General features: G+C 42.0%; 1 protein-coding gene across 5 annotated transcripts in view; it reads right to left on the reverse strand.

Annotated features, from left to right (window-relative positions):
* The window catches only part of Aff3 (ALF transcription elongation factor 3), a 440,706-nt gene that overhangs the window by 136,044 nt on the left and 291,349 nt on the right, over positions 1-13,313 (reverse strand). For all 5 annotated transcript variants that reach the window (XM_085836589.1, XM_085836598.1, XM_085836585.1 and 2 more), the window contains 2 exons: positions 13,028-13,064; positions 2,775-2,826 (listed from right to left, as the gene is read on the reverse strand). In XM_085836589.1, coding sequence (XP_085692715.1) covers positions 2,775-2,826; positions 13,028-13,064 — 89 coding nt within the window. The remainder of the gene's footprint in view (positions 1-2,774; positions 2,827-13,027; positions 13,065-13,313) is intronic.

Here is a 13,313-nt window from a genome sequence, read left to right on the forward strand (position 1 = left end):
GGTGACCAAGGGTTCAAAACCAGAACCTGCGGGAGACATTTTCTTTTCAGACCATACCTAATATCTCAGAATGTGACCTTGTTCTGAGATCGTATCCTCAGAGAAGTAATCCTGTTCAAATGAAGCCATCGGGGTGACATCTAAAGTTAACAAGCTAGGCCTTAATTGGCATGGCTGGTGACTTTACAGAAGGAGACCCAGAGAAAGGTGTGTGTGAAAAGGACATGCTGTGAAGGCACGTAGAGAGGACGGACAGCCTCGTGCAGCCGAGAGTGAGGAAGTCAGGCCAGGAACTCAGGGAGATGTCCCTTACAACTGTCAGAGGGAGCTGACCTCCCCAACTCTTTCCTTTGGGACTGGTGCTCTCCAAAACTGTGGGAAATACATTTCTCTATTGGGTTAAGCCATCTAGTCTGTGATATTTTGTAACAGTAGCCCATAATGGGCATGCCTCTCCAACAAAAAGTTGTTCAATGTCTTAAATTTTCCTTCCAATTCACACCCGACTTTGTCTCAAGACTATACATTCCTAAGGTAGGTTTTTAACTTAGCCTTTAAATAGGACAGCCTTTCTGATCCTCAGATTTCTCATACCTAGTGTGTAATGTGGGTAGAGTGTCCCTTCTTATACCTATAAACTCAAATGACGGGTATATGCATGTATTTGTGTATTGGGTATGCATGTGGTTGTGTATGTAAGCACAGTAAGTATATACATAGACATGAATAGGTCTATATAATATTGCATACAAAAATGTCTACACTACCTGTGTCTAAGGCATGGGAGTCTTAAGCTCCCCACCACAGTGTTCCTCTTGCCTGAGTGTATCAGAAGGTCAGGAAAGCGCTCCAAGAGACTCCAGGCCCACAGTGCCCCTCTTGTAAGAGAGCCTTGTAAACCCAGCTCTCTGTTTCCTGTGACTTGAGTGGCAACCATGACGCAGATGACAGAGGAAGTTAGAGGGGGTACCGAGGAACTGATACCACCAGAGGGCTTAAACTTAATAATGCCTTGCATAGCCTACTTAATTTTTATACATTAGAAGAAATAAGGCTCTGGGGAGGGAGTGGAAACCAACATTTCAGGGAGTGGATGTTATAGAAATATAACGGAAGGAAGAGGGGATCACTAGCAGCACGTCAAATTGCATGAGTCAGACTGGTGTCTGGTGAGTGAGACTTTAAAATATGTAAAGTTAAGTACAACATTCTGATGGTTTCCCAACACATTTCCGATGCTCTTTTTATCTGTCTGTGAAACGAGACAGATGAAAATTTGTTAGGCATTTCAAAGACTGCTGCTTTCATAATGATCAATCCTCTTATCAAAGAATGATTGAAACGCAACTAGCTTACCAACAGCTTACCCTCTAGCTGTATACATTTTTATCTAGTCCAAATGGTAAGCAAAATGACTAACTTCTTCAGCGACTCTACCCTTTCCAGTTCTTTAGAGTGCCTCCAGATGGCATTAAAACTCTTTCCCTATTATATTCTGAGGCACAATTTAAAATTAGCAACATTTTCATTATTTAGGACTGTCATGTTTATTATTTCTGAGAAAGCACAAGGAAAGCCATTAGAACATTAAAGGGATATGCATATATCCCGAGAAACACAACCTATAGAGATACAACATCCAGCCACTTTGTGCAGAATGCAGAGCCATTCTATAGACGGAAAGAGATCTTGGACAAAATAAGAACATGATATTACACTGTAGACTATGGCTGCAAATGAGGGGCACTTCAGGTAGCACTGAGAACACTGATCCAGAAACAGAGACAATCACAAAGTCACTTCTATAATAAAACATGTTCCAGTCTTCAAAAGTAATAAAATTAAACATTTTAATGCGGAAGCCTATGATAGATCATGATTAAACACTCATGTGTTGGTTTGTGCTTCAGTGGTGTTGAATATTGGTATATGAGATGATGATGATGATGATAATAATAATAATTAATAACATTATTATTTGACACTGGGCATGGACTCAGTGGCCTGGAACTCACTAAGTAGGCTAGACTGGCTGGCTGCTGAGCCCCACGGATCTGCCTAACACTGCCTTCCCAGTGCTGGGATTACAAGCATACCCTTGTACCACATGCCCCAGCAAGTGTTTAACTGTCTGAGCTCTGGTACCTGAATTATATATCATATTAACCATTAAAAACATACTTATGTTCTTTCAAGTCTGAGGGAAAAAATTGTAATGTAAGAACGAGGGACAGGTACCTTCTAAGTGTCTTTTCTCATCTTTAAAAAAAACGCTTTACTTAAAAACATCAATGAACTCTTGGGATCTCGGTGATATTTATAGTTGGGTTTGTCACATATTTCAGAGGTGGGACTGCGGATGGCAGGCAGGCTTTTTAAGCGACTTGGGCACTTCATAGTATGTGGCATGTAGGACAGAATGTCCCCCAAGCACATGTGCAAAGTTCTGCAAATCTTATGTCAGTGTTAAAAGTCTGCAGCCAAATTTTAAAGGGCTCATCTCCATTCTCCCCAGTACTCTCTAGTCTAATTATATTTCTACTTTATAAGGAGGAACATTTGCATTTGCAAGATCCCTTTTCTATGCTAAAGCAGGAAAAACCTCAAAATGCGTCTGTACCCGAAAGCATTTAAAAAGGCATTATCATGAAAAAAGAGAACCGTGGGCCTCCTTTCTACTCTGATTACCACTATTACAGGATACTTGCACTGTTTCATTTTATAAGGCATATTAAAGAACAGTCATCTCAGAGAGGAACTGGAAAGACACTTACGAAGTGTTCGACGCGCCATTGTCTGGACTCTCTGGCTCCGCATCAGCTTTCTCTTAAAAAAAAAACAAAAAACAAAAACCACCAACATCAGTTTCAGAGTTTTTAAGATGTAAGACTAAACAGACTCCTATGCTCCTATTAACAAGCTTTCAAAGTGTGCAGCAGGAGGCTTCTAAACATCTTTTATTGTTTGAGAACCGAATGTGAAAAAAAAAAAAAGATTTCGCTTTGGCAATACAATTGCCCAGGCACAGGGCCCTGAGAAGGTACCGAGGAGCTATTTGCAAACAAGCAGAGACATGGAGTGCAGACCGTGCCAGAAGATGAATATCTTACAATGGAATCAGTTTCTCTCCACTACGTTTTACAGAAAGTTGAAGGAAATAAACTCATTAGCGCTGTACATTCAAGGCACGCTCAACTTTGGTCCCTTCTGCTAACACGAGCCAAATGGGGTCAGGCTGAATTAGAACTTGGAGAGAATTTCACAAAACCGTGATGCCATTGTCAGGAGATGTTGAAGAATTTTACCCCCTGGACAACTCTGGCGGCAGGTTTTGGGGCTCCCAATAAAAGCAGAATACGATATAAACCAGAAATCCCTTCTGACCATCTGAGAGGCAGTGAATGAACATTTCTATGCGACGTGGCTATTGGAGGTTTAGTTTTAGGAGCTTGGAAGCAGTCCAGAGTCTTTTCAAACAGGCATAAGGTAATACTTAATCCTGGACCAACTGGCGGTTTGAAATGTGCACCCTCATTTTGTAAGGAGCTCTTCTGGTTTTCTGGCAATGGAAGGGAAGGGCTGCTCATGCTATGGTACTGCTACAGAGGGCTCTACGGCACCAACCCAACAGGAAGGGTTGAGGTGCAGGAGATAGCCAGTGGCAGCAGCTAAGCTTCCTTGCATTCATGGCAGGCCTGACACTTCCCAGCATCCTTTGCTTCTGCTTAGCCCCTTCTACCCAAACACTGGACGGTGATATCACTTGTCCTTGTGGTCATATCGCTTTGGGAACAACCTCCTGGAATACACAATGAACTTATCTGTCCAAACTGAGCTCCAAAGCCTACTCTGTAGTTGCTTGAAGGAGATTAAGCCATTTTGAGGAAGAAAAGACAGTTATATACACATAGCTCAGATTCAACTGTGGTGTGTGTCTATATTGTGCTAGAACACTCAGAAGAGGCAGCCAGCCACTTAGTCCAAATCCCATTCATTAAGAAGGGGGGAAAAAAAAAGCCACAATACCTACGTGACTAGTTGGTGCCCAACCCAGGCGAAACATGTTCAGATAAAAGCAAACATGACAGACAGGCTTGTTCTAACACACCGAGTTTTACATTACATTGCATCTTCTGGGCGGAACTGTGGTATGCTCCTTTAGGAGACATGTAAGGTCTGGTCAAGGCACCTGTATGCTGGAAAATAACCTAATTTAGCCCTTTCCAGAATCATATTCCCAGAACAACCACCATTCCTGCCAAAATCCCAAAATACAACCGTGGCACCTGTGTTATGTAAGATGGAATTAAAGGTTTAATTCTTATATACATTGACTCTCCTCCCTCCCCCAAGTTTAGAGAAATGGGAACAGCTGCCAACAGTTATACTGAGGCACCATTACAATGGAGGATATCAGACAGGATCAGCAGTACTAGACAGTAAACATTTCCAACTGTTCCAGTCAGAAAACAAGGAATCATTATAAGATAAAGAAAGACCTCAATCAGGCATCTCCATGAATGTTTTACCTTGACCAATAATCCTGCCAAGGAGCCAGGCTGAGAGGATCCAGGTTGGATTGCACATGGGGTCCAGGGACTGGAGGTGTTGTGGACTGGCGTCAGCATGGGCACAAAGCCGCAGCTCATTATCTTTGCTCTTAGCAGCATTTATGTTGTGGCAACAGGGCAAACAGAAGAGGTTTGGACGAATAGGAGAGATAACATGGGGCCAAATGGGACATGCACAGGAGAAGTCCGATAGTGGGTGTTCTCGGCAACTTCGGTGCCAAAGGGACGGGCACTTTCTGGGGAGAAGCAAGGCCCGGATTGAGACAGGAACTGCAGTTTCTTTTCCTTTTTCTTTTTCTTGTCTTTTTTTGGGGGGGGCCTGGGGGGAAGCCTCAAGCAAATAAAACCCCCAACTTCTTTGAGAATTTAGGTGATGCAATTTCTGAAGTCAATTTGAAATGTTCAGGGCACAAGCTACTGAGAATCATCACAGCTTCAACCAGGCCTCCAGGGAAAGCGACAAAGGGCAGTCAGAAAGCCTCAGGATCAGGAGTTTGCAGGTGGCTGCTTGTGCCCCACAGAAAGGACTCATAGGAGTCACCTTACATTAGCTCTTGGATGCCACCACTCTCTTTGGGGGGAAATCTGCATTGTTCATTTAAAAGTAAGGCAGAAGGTGTACAGGTTGGTCCTTTTGCACAGGGGAGTAGAATTTCCGAGAAGAAAGAGGGAAAGGAATCACAGAAAGCAGTGTACAGATATCTGTGAAAATGCATTCAGATTTATGCAAATGTATATAAAGATATTAATCTATACATTCTACATCTATCTATCGTGTGTGTGTGTGTGTGTGTGTGTGTGTGCCCCATGAGGGTGGGGCATGTATACCATAGCAAGTATGTCTGAGGACAATCTCTGGGAGTTGGTTCTCTCCTATCATCTGGGTTGTATGGTAGATCTCAGGCATTGAATACAGGTCACCAGGCTTGGTAAGAAGCACTTTTATTCACTGAGTCATCTATCTATCTATCCATCCATCCATCCATCTATCTATCTGTCTATCTATCCATCCATCTATCTATCATCTATCTACCTATTATCTATAATCTATGCATCTATTATCTATAATCTCTCTATTATATAGATTATCTATACACATAGATAATCTATTATCTACAGATTATCTATATCTTAGATAATCTCTGTGTATCTATTACTTATAGATATTATCTATGCATCTATTATCTATATTCTGTTATCTATAGATTATTTCTCTATCATTTCTATATATCTTCCTTCCTTCTCCATTGATCCACCCACCTATCATATATTATGTGTGTATGATACACGTTTTCAGTGTTACAAATGCCTTCTGATGCAGTCACTAAAATGGAAGTAGAAGACTCTTGGGCCGAGTGCAGCTTAGAACTTTTAAGGTGCAGTCACTATAGAGATGGATAGAGTTGAGGCATGAAACAGATCGATCACCTGGCGGGTCATTTAAAACATGATAAAGCTTCCTTTATAAGTGATTATACACACTGAGGGCTCCGGTGTGCCTGGTATTCTGCCTGGTAGAGGTAAAGATAAAAAAAATAATCTGATTCCCATTCCTTTCAAGATAGCGCGTGCCCTGCTGGGTCTCATGGGAACAATCTTCCTGACAAAGAAGAGTTTGGGAAGGGAATCAAATCGACCTGTGGGGTCCATGGCTTTCTATGCCCAGTTGTTGTTCTGGTTTGATGCCTTAGCTTTTTATTTTGAACATGTAGTTGGGTGGAGAGGGAGGACTGCAGGTGGGGGAGGATGAAAATGCTCAAAACACACTGTATGAAAAGCTTAAAAATAATGAAAAAGCACAATATAAAGGAAACGCCAGCGGGTGAGCGGGGTCTAGCAAGACTGTGATAAACTGTGCCTTGGTTCTGAATTTTTAACTGAAATGTTAGCAAAATTACTAAAATACTAGAAAAGATTTGTATCCCTACCCCAATAGACGTGCAGTATGCTGAGATTTCTCTCAAAAGAAGACTCAGCCATCCTGTGACACTTCCCACAATTGTAATCACCTGTAATTCAAGTGCATTTGGGCAAGCAGCAGTGACTTCACCCGCTTCTGTTACTTGTTACCCTGCAATTACTACTCTAAACAATGTATCTGCTTCAGATAACATTTACTCCCATTCATGTAATAAGCTCTCCCTCCGTAATTTTCCCTAATTCAGTCTTTACTTTTAGCATTTCTTGTATGTATTCACGACTGTAAGTATATTTAATCTTTAATTTCTCACATTAAAAACAAAGTCAAAGATTTATCTGCTCCAAAGAAAAGACAGAACGTAATCTTCTATTTCTTGACTAATCTGTTTCTTTTAAGAATAATTCTGTGTTTTTATTTCATGTGTGTGGATGTTTTGCCTTCTTGCACATCTGTGCATCAAAGGAGTGAGGTGGCTCTAGAGAAAAGTGTATCAGCTCTCTTGGAAGTGGATAAGGACAGTTGTTAGCTGCCGCGTGGGTGCTGGGAACCAAGCAAGCGTTCTTAAGGCTGAGCCTCCTCCGCAGCTCCTCAGCTTCTGTTTTTATACAAAGCACATTGAGGAGGCTCACTCATGGCTCCTTTCCTCCCTCCCTTTCTTTCTCAGCTCTAAGCAGCTAGATCTTCCCTTTTATGCTGTTAAAATTTAAAATAGTCATATTCTGTTCAATCATAATCATGAACAAACCACTGTCGTTAATACAAATTAAGGAATTATTGGATTTGCTTATAGGTCAATTAGAGAAATTACAAAGCAATCATGAGCACTTAGAGTCTAATATGAGTATTAGATAATAACGAACAGGGCAGTGAGGGCTGACCCATGCAGAAGGAGGTCAACGCTTGCGAATTTATGCCAAATGCTTGTCACTCTTACATTCCACTGCTCCATGGGTCAGTTCTGCTCAAGTAAAGGCCAGGCCAATCTTCCTAAAAGATTGCTAAACAGTATGTGAATTTACTTTATTTAATTTATGTGAATTAATGCACATAAAATGCGTAGGTAAATGATTTGGGAACAGTAAAGTGTTTTTAAAAATTAAAATGAACTATGGAAACACCTTCCAGGTGGGAAACAAACAATATCAAATGGTCTAGATCCCCCAGAGAGCCTCCAGTGGGTTCAATCCTCTTTCCTAGCCTGCTGCCAAGTAGCTAGAAAGAAGATTCCAGTTCAACCTTCCTGTTCCTTTCTGGATAGACATACCACTAGGTACACATTCCCTAGTCACTGCGGTTTCTCACTTTATACGAATGGAACTGTACTGCAGTTCCATGGTCCTCTGAGTCTTGCTGTTGACACTCAAGAGCAGGCTTCTTATGATCAGCCACCAGGATGTGCATAGCCTCTGGCTCCAGAGGTGTTCTGTGAGCTTCTGAGCAGGCGGCTCATGATGGGCGTTGATGTTTGTGAAGGGTACGTCCCTGGACACCATTCCAGGGGCATTAGGAGCTTTGGCAGGAGGGCTTTCCTGCCCCCAGACTGGTAAATCCAAATTGACGGTCCTTCAAAGGTGCAATGGGAGCTCACCGCGTTGCCTGCATGTCTCTGAGAACTAAAGAGATGCAGACTTTGTACCGACTCTTCTGTGCCATTTTGCATCACTCACTTTATATTCACTGCAGTGATTCATTGTCTCAATACAAATGGTGAGTTTTTAAACACAGATTATAAGCCTAAAATAATAAGATAAAACATTCTGGGGTAAGCCTTTTACTTCTGTCCTGGCATATTTGACCGAACTATGCTTTTATCTTTCTAGAAATGATATTGGCCAATAGTTTCCTTTGACATTTTCATATTTACTGAGGATATAGACAAGAAACCTCATTACCACCTTCTAAAAGCACACAGTTTTACTGGCCTCTTAAAGACACTTGAGGTAATTTTTATACACGGTGCAGAGGTAATTTCATCGTTTCTCATTCTAAGTATTTGGCACTAGACACCTGCTTCTCCACACTGACCTACAGTATTAGCCTCAGTGGGACTCCAGTTCCCATGGACTCATGGTCCGTCACCCACCTTCCCTGGCTACTTTCATTATGAAGCTTTGCTTTCAATACTGATACGGCGAGGTTCAAACTTCGTTCTGCCTGTAAAGTCTTACCACGCTCATCTTTTGCTCTATAAATTGGAGGCCCAGCTTGCAGACTTCCATATATGCGGAAGTTTGAAACTTGATGGGCACTGTACCGAATCTACAGTTCAATGTGTAAAGAATGCTAACCTGTGCCTTCGAATGCTAGGTCATCTGTAATGTTTCTCAATAGTTTGTTAAAACTTCTTAATTAATTCTAATCATCCATCTGTGGGACTTTCAGTGTTCTATCAATATGGTGATGATCGCACCACTCCGGGAAACGAGTTCGGGGATTTGCACCCGAATGAACACTTTTCCCTTTTCTTAGTTTACAGCTGCGATCAAGGATTCTACCCTACCCGGTCCATTTGAACTGGCACTTTTGCTGAAGCTTTAGAGGGTGAGAGAAATACCTGAACAGAATCGGATAAAGATTCTTCCTTCCAGCCTTGGGTAACCGTTCCTGGGAAAGACTTGGTCTTCCATTCCCAACTCAATTGACATTTTTCCTTGAATTACATATATTGAATTTTATCAAGTATTTTCTCAATGTCTTAGATTAAACATATTTTCTCTTCATAATTACCACAGAGAATTACGTAAGTATTTGAACAGAATCTGATTTTGAATTACTAGGACAAATAGGACTTCTTAATTATTACACTTTGAGATGTATTTTATACTTTGCTAGATTTAATTAGCAAACATAGTCTTAGGATGCTTGTTTACTGGGATCATTAAGACATTGGTTTACACGTTTTCTTTCTTGTGCAGATCTTGTAAAGTTTTGATACCACAGTTATGCTGGCCCTAGCAAGCGGGGAATGGCTGCCCTTCCTACGAGGATGTCCAAAAGTGGGTGCCAGCTCATTCCTGGGTTTGGTGGAGTCCTTGGTAGAAAGCAACCAGCTTTACCATGCAAAATGATTTTGCATTTAAAAATAACTGAGCCATTTTTTAAATAAAAATTTTAAATAATTTTTAAATAAATGGTTGTAGGTAGGACTGCTCAGGCTAGGTGTGTAAAATTTTTATATAAAATACGTAATTTCTAAAATTAGATAATTATAAACATATACTATGACAACATTAATTTCATGTAGTTTTGCTTTTGGTTACATGGGATTTTGAAATAAAATATTTAACTTAACTATCTGTGGACAGCCGCACAAGGGAGCCAGGAGGGTGCTGCGTCTCCTGGATCTGGGATTCCATGGGGTTATGAGCTGGAATGGCTCTCTGGTCTTCTGCAAGAGTGGTACCCAGCCTTAACTGTGAGGCCATCTCTCTACCCACCTAGATTTTTCAGTTGATTTAATAAGCTCCCTCAGCTAACTGCAGCTCTATGTCCACGGTTTGCTGACTTCCATGGCTACGCTTGTGAGATCAGCTTGGGCGTTTCTTTCTTATAAACAAAATGTATTAAAGGGTACGCAAACCTTTCCCTCCTCCATGTCTGGCAGTGAAGTGCACGTGCGGGCTTCTTTCCATTCACCTCCTCATGGACCTTTGGGTTAGCGGTCCATGTGGATAATTCTCAGCTGCCATGTGCCCCTCCCCTCACCCTGTTTTGGGAATCCCAGTCAGGTGTGTGGTGATCTTCCCTGCCTCATCCCTGGTCTTTTAAATTCCACGGTCTGCTTTTGGCTGCCCTAAGCTGCATTCTTCATAATTTCTTACGTTCAGTTTCCTCTTTTCTCGAGATTGATTTATTTATGTATAGGAGAGCTCTATTTGCATATATGCCTGCAGACAGAAGAGGGCCTCAGATCCCACTACAGATGGTTGTGAGCCACCATGTGGTTGCTGGGAATTGAACTCACTCAGGACCTCTGGAAGAACAACCAGTGCTCTTAACCACTAAACCATCTCTCTAGCCCCAAGTTCACAGTTTTGATTCATTAGTATTTTTTTTTCCTCAACAATTTTCAGTCTGATATTAAACCTCCCCAAGGAAAATTTAATTTCTATTTTTTTTAATTTATAGAAATGTGTCTTAACGTCTTCTTTTGCTCCTTACCCTACCTTCCATCTTTTCTTCTATTTCTGTAAGAGAGCTCACGTTATGGCCTTTACAATTCTAATGTCAGAATTCTGTTTTTACTCAATATGTGTACAGTCTTTGTTTCCCTTTTACACAAAATGTTTTTACACAAATTGTGTACCACTAAAATTCTTTTTGCGGGGGGGGGTGCTATTTAGTCGAGGTTTATTTTTTGACCTTTTTTCCCTGGTGTTCCCAATGAACTGGACCTTGGTGCTGAATTTTTGGTTTTCTTAGCCTTCTTTGATCTTTCCCATCTGTGCATCAGAAAAACAATGAGGGGTTTGATTGTATATGCCAGATTTGGGGCTGCAACCACTGCTTATTGGTTTTATTGATCCTATTTTTAACTCCTGCCGTCATTTATGCAGCACCCACTTGTTTTTCACAGTGATCTCTTGCTCTTTTCTATGAACACATCGTTTACAGGTCTTCCTGCAGACTCCTGCACTTGAGCCTCTGATTTCCTTGCCTTGAATGACACAGCTCTCTGAGGCCATGCCTCCTCTCAGGGCTCACTGCTGTTCACTCTAGGGAGCTGTCCATTTCTGCATCAGAACAATGATGGAGCTTTCTAGAACACCCGTGCCTTGGGAAAGAAGGGCTGATGTACAAGACAGGGATGTTGCCAAGAACTTCACAAGAGAAGACAGAGCTGTAGATGAGCCGAGAGCCCAATACCCCTCCCTTCTTGTTCCCTAAGAAAAGTAGGGATACTTTACTTTGGGTGTCCAGAATTTTTGGTTAATCATCTTGCTGAGAAAAGTTGCTCCCCTCTCCCATCACCGGATTAATCCCACTTCTTGGATCTGGCATCATCTTAGAGCCTACTCTGTTGCTTTCTAGGAGAGCTAGCCAACTGTTCATCTTTAAAGCAAATATTACTGTAGTTTGGGTTTTCTGAGCGTTTTGAAAGGAAAACAAAATGGGAAGTTTATGTGTGACTAGCTCGGTTGGGGAATATAGGATGACATGTGTGGAATAGGCCAGGTGTCCATCATGACCACCCAGGCCTGTTTCGCTGTGTTTCCATGGAGACCTAGAGCCCGCCCAGGGGCTCCCAAGGGATCTTTTCCCATTCCAACACGTACTCTCTGTTGATTCTTCTGTGTGAGCTGTAATTTGGCTGCTAAGGCTGTGTGTCAGAAGGGGCCCATCTTTCTGTTCACAAGGTATCACTCTTTTCTGTACTCAGGGTGGCTGCTGACTTAGTCTCGTTTCTGTAGTGTCATGGTCATTGAGTAAGGATTCCAAAGGGGAGGGGAGGAAGCACTTAAGATCAAGTCGCTGCCATCTGAACAGGCATGCTCCCAACTTATAAAACGGGGACCTACACCATGTGCTTTCATACAGCGGCACATTTAACATCTTAGTATTATAACACAGAAGCTTATTAAACATTGAGTAACTTGTCACAGGAGAAGAAGACTTACTAGTCCCCACAGGTGGCTATGTCCCAGAAAGCCCTACAGAGGGTGGTATACGATGCCATGTGCCAATGTTCCCCCTAGTGACCATTTTCTACCTGTGCATGAATTGTATGGTGCTTCCCAGTACAATGCGTGGACATCTTTTCCCTCTAGCTCTCCTGCCTCACAGATGTCCAGGGGATGAGTCTTAGTTCCACAGACACACTCAGCAACGCCAACTGACTTTCTCTTCCTACAGAGCTTCCTAAGTAGCAAAGGCTGTTCCCAGCTCACTGGCTGCTCGAGAAACATACACAGCCCATTCAGTCCTTATGAGCTTGCTTTTAGGACACAAACAGGGCAGCTGATGTATTTTTAATGCCCCAGACAACATTAATGCCAATTTGTAAGGGCCAAGGAAGAGAATCAAACTCCCTTTCATAGAGTGCTCCCTTCTTGGACGGCAGAGCTCATGTTCTTCATTAGCCCCTGGTTCAATAAGGACACTACTTCCTATCTCGTCTAGTCTGCCTCTTTCTGGAGGAAGGCACAGTATATTTAGCAAGTGTGCACTTCCTTCATAACGTCTAAGGTCATTTATTGGGAAGCCTTCTGATTGGATTTCTTTGCCTATTCATTTTCTTCTAATTCAGACATCTTGTTCCCTGCCGTTTGATTTGTTTCTCTCGTGTATACCAAGGACTGGCAGCGCACAATATTCTTTCTTCTAGGATCTCTTTGAAATGCACTCTTCTATGTTTTTGGCCAGCTCTCCCCAAAACAGCCACACTCAGAGCCATCTTTAGGCCACGCCACAGGAACATCCACTCTCCTTCTTGATTCAGTTCTTCGGGCGCTTCTCTGAAACTACTATTTATGTTCCCCTCCCCCAACTCAGAAAGCAATAGAGAGACATCAGAAAGGGACAGAGGCATTCTTACTTGGATTACTGTGTCCAGAGGATACAAGTTGCGAGTCCTGAAAAGACAAGAAATATCAATGAGTCCCAAAGCCGAATACACGATTAGATCTATTACTGATCTATTGCTCATGATGTGGAGCCAAGTCCCCACGCGTATCTCCTGCTACTCTCACGAGAAAACATTTACACAAATGTGCTCACCAGCATTCTGGGAGCACAGTTGACAACTGGAGTTGTTTGTCATTATTGAAGTTTGGTTATGTTTCATCGAGGTGATAATTCATAATACAAAACAAACATTCGGA

This window comes from Mus caroli, unplaced genomic scaffold (genome assembly GCF_978045245.1).
Source record: "Mus caroli unplaced genomic scaffold, Mus_caroli_1 scaffold_1, whole genome shotgun sequence".
Lineage (NCBI taxonomy): Eukaryota > Metazoa > Chordata > Mammalia > Rodentia > Muridae > Mus > Mus caroli.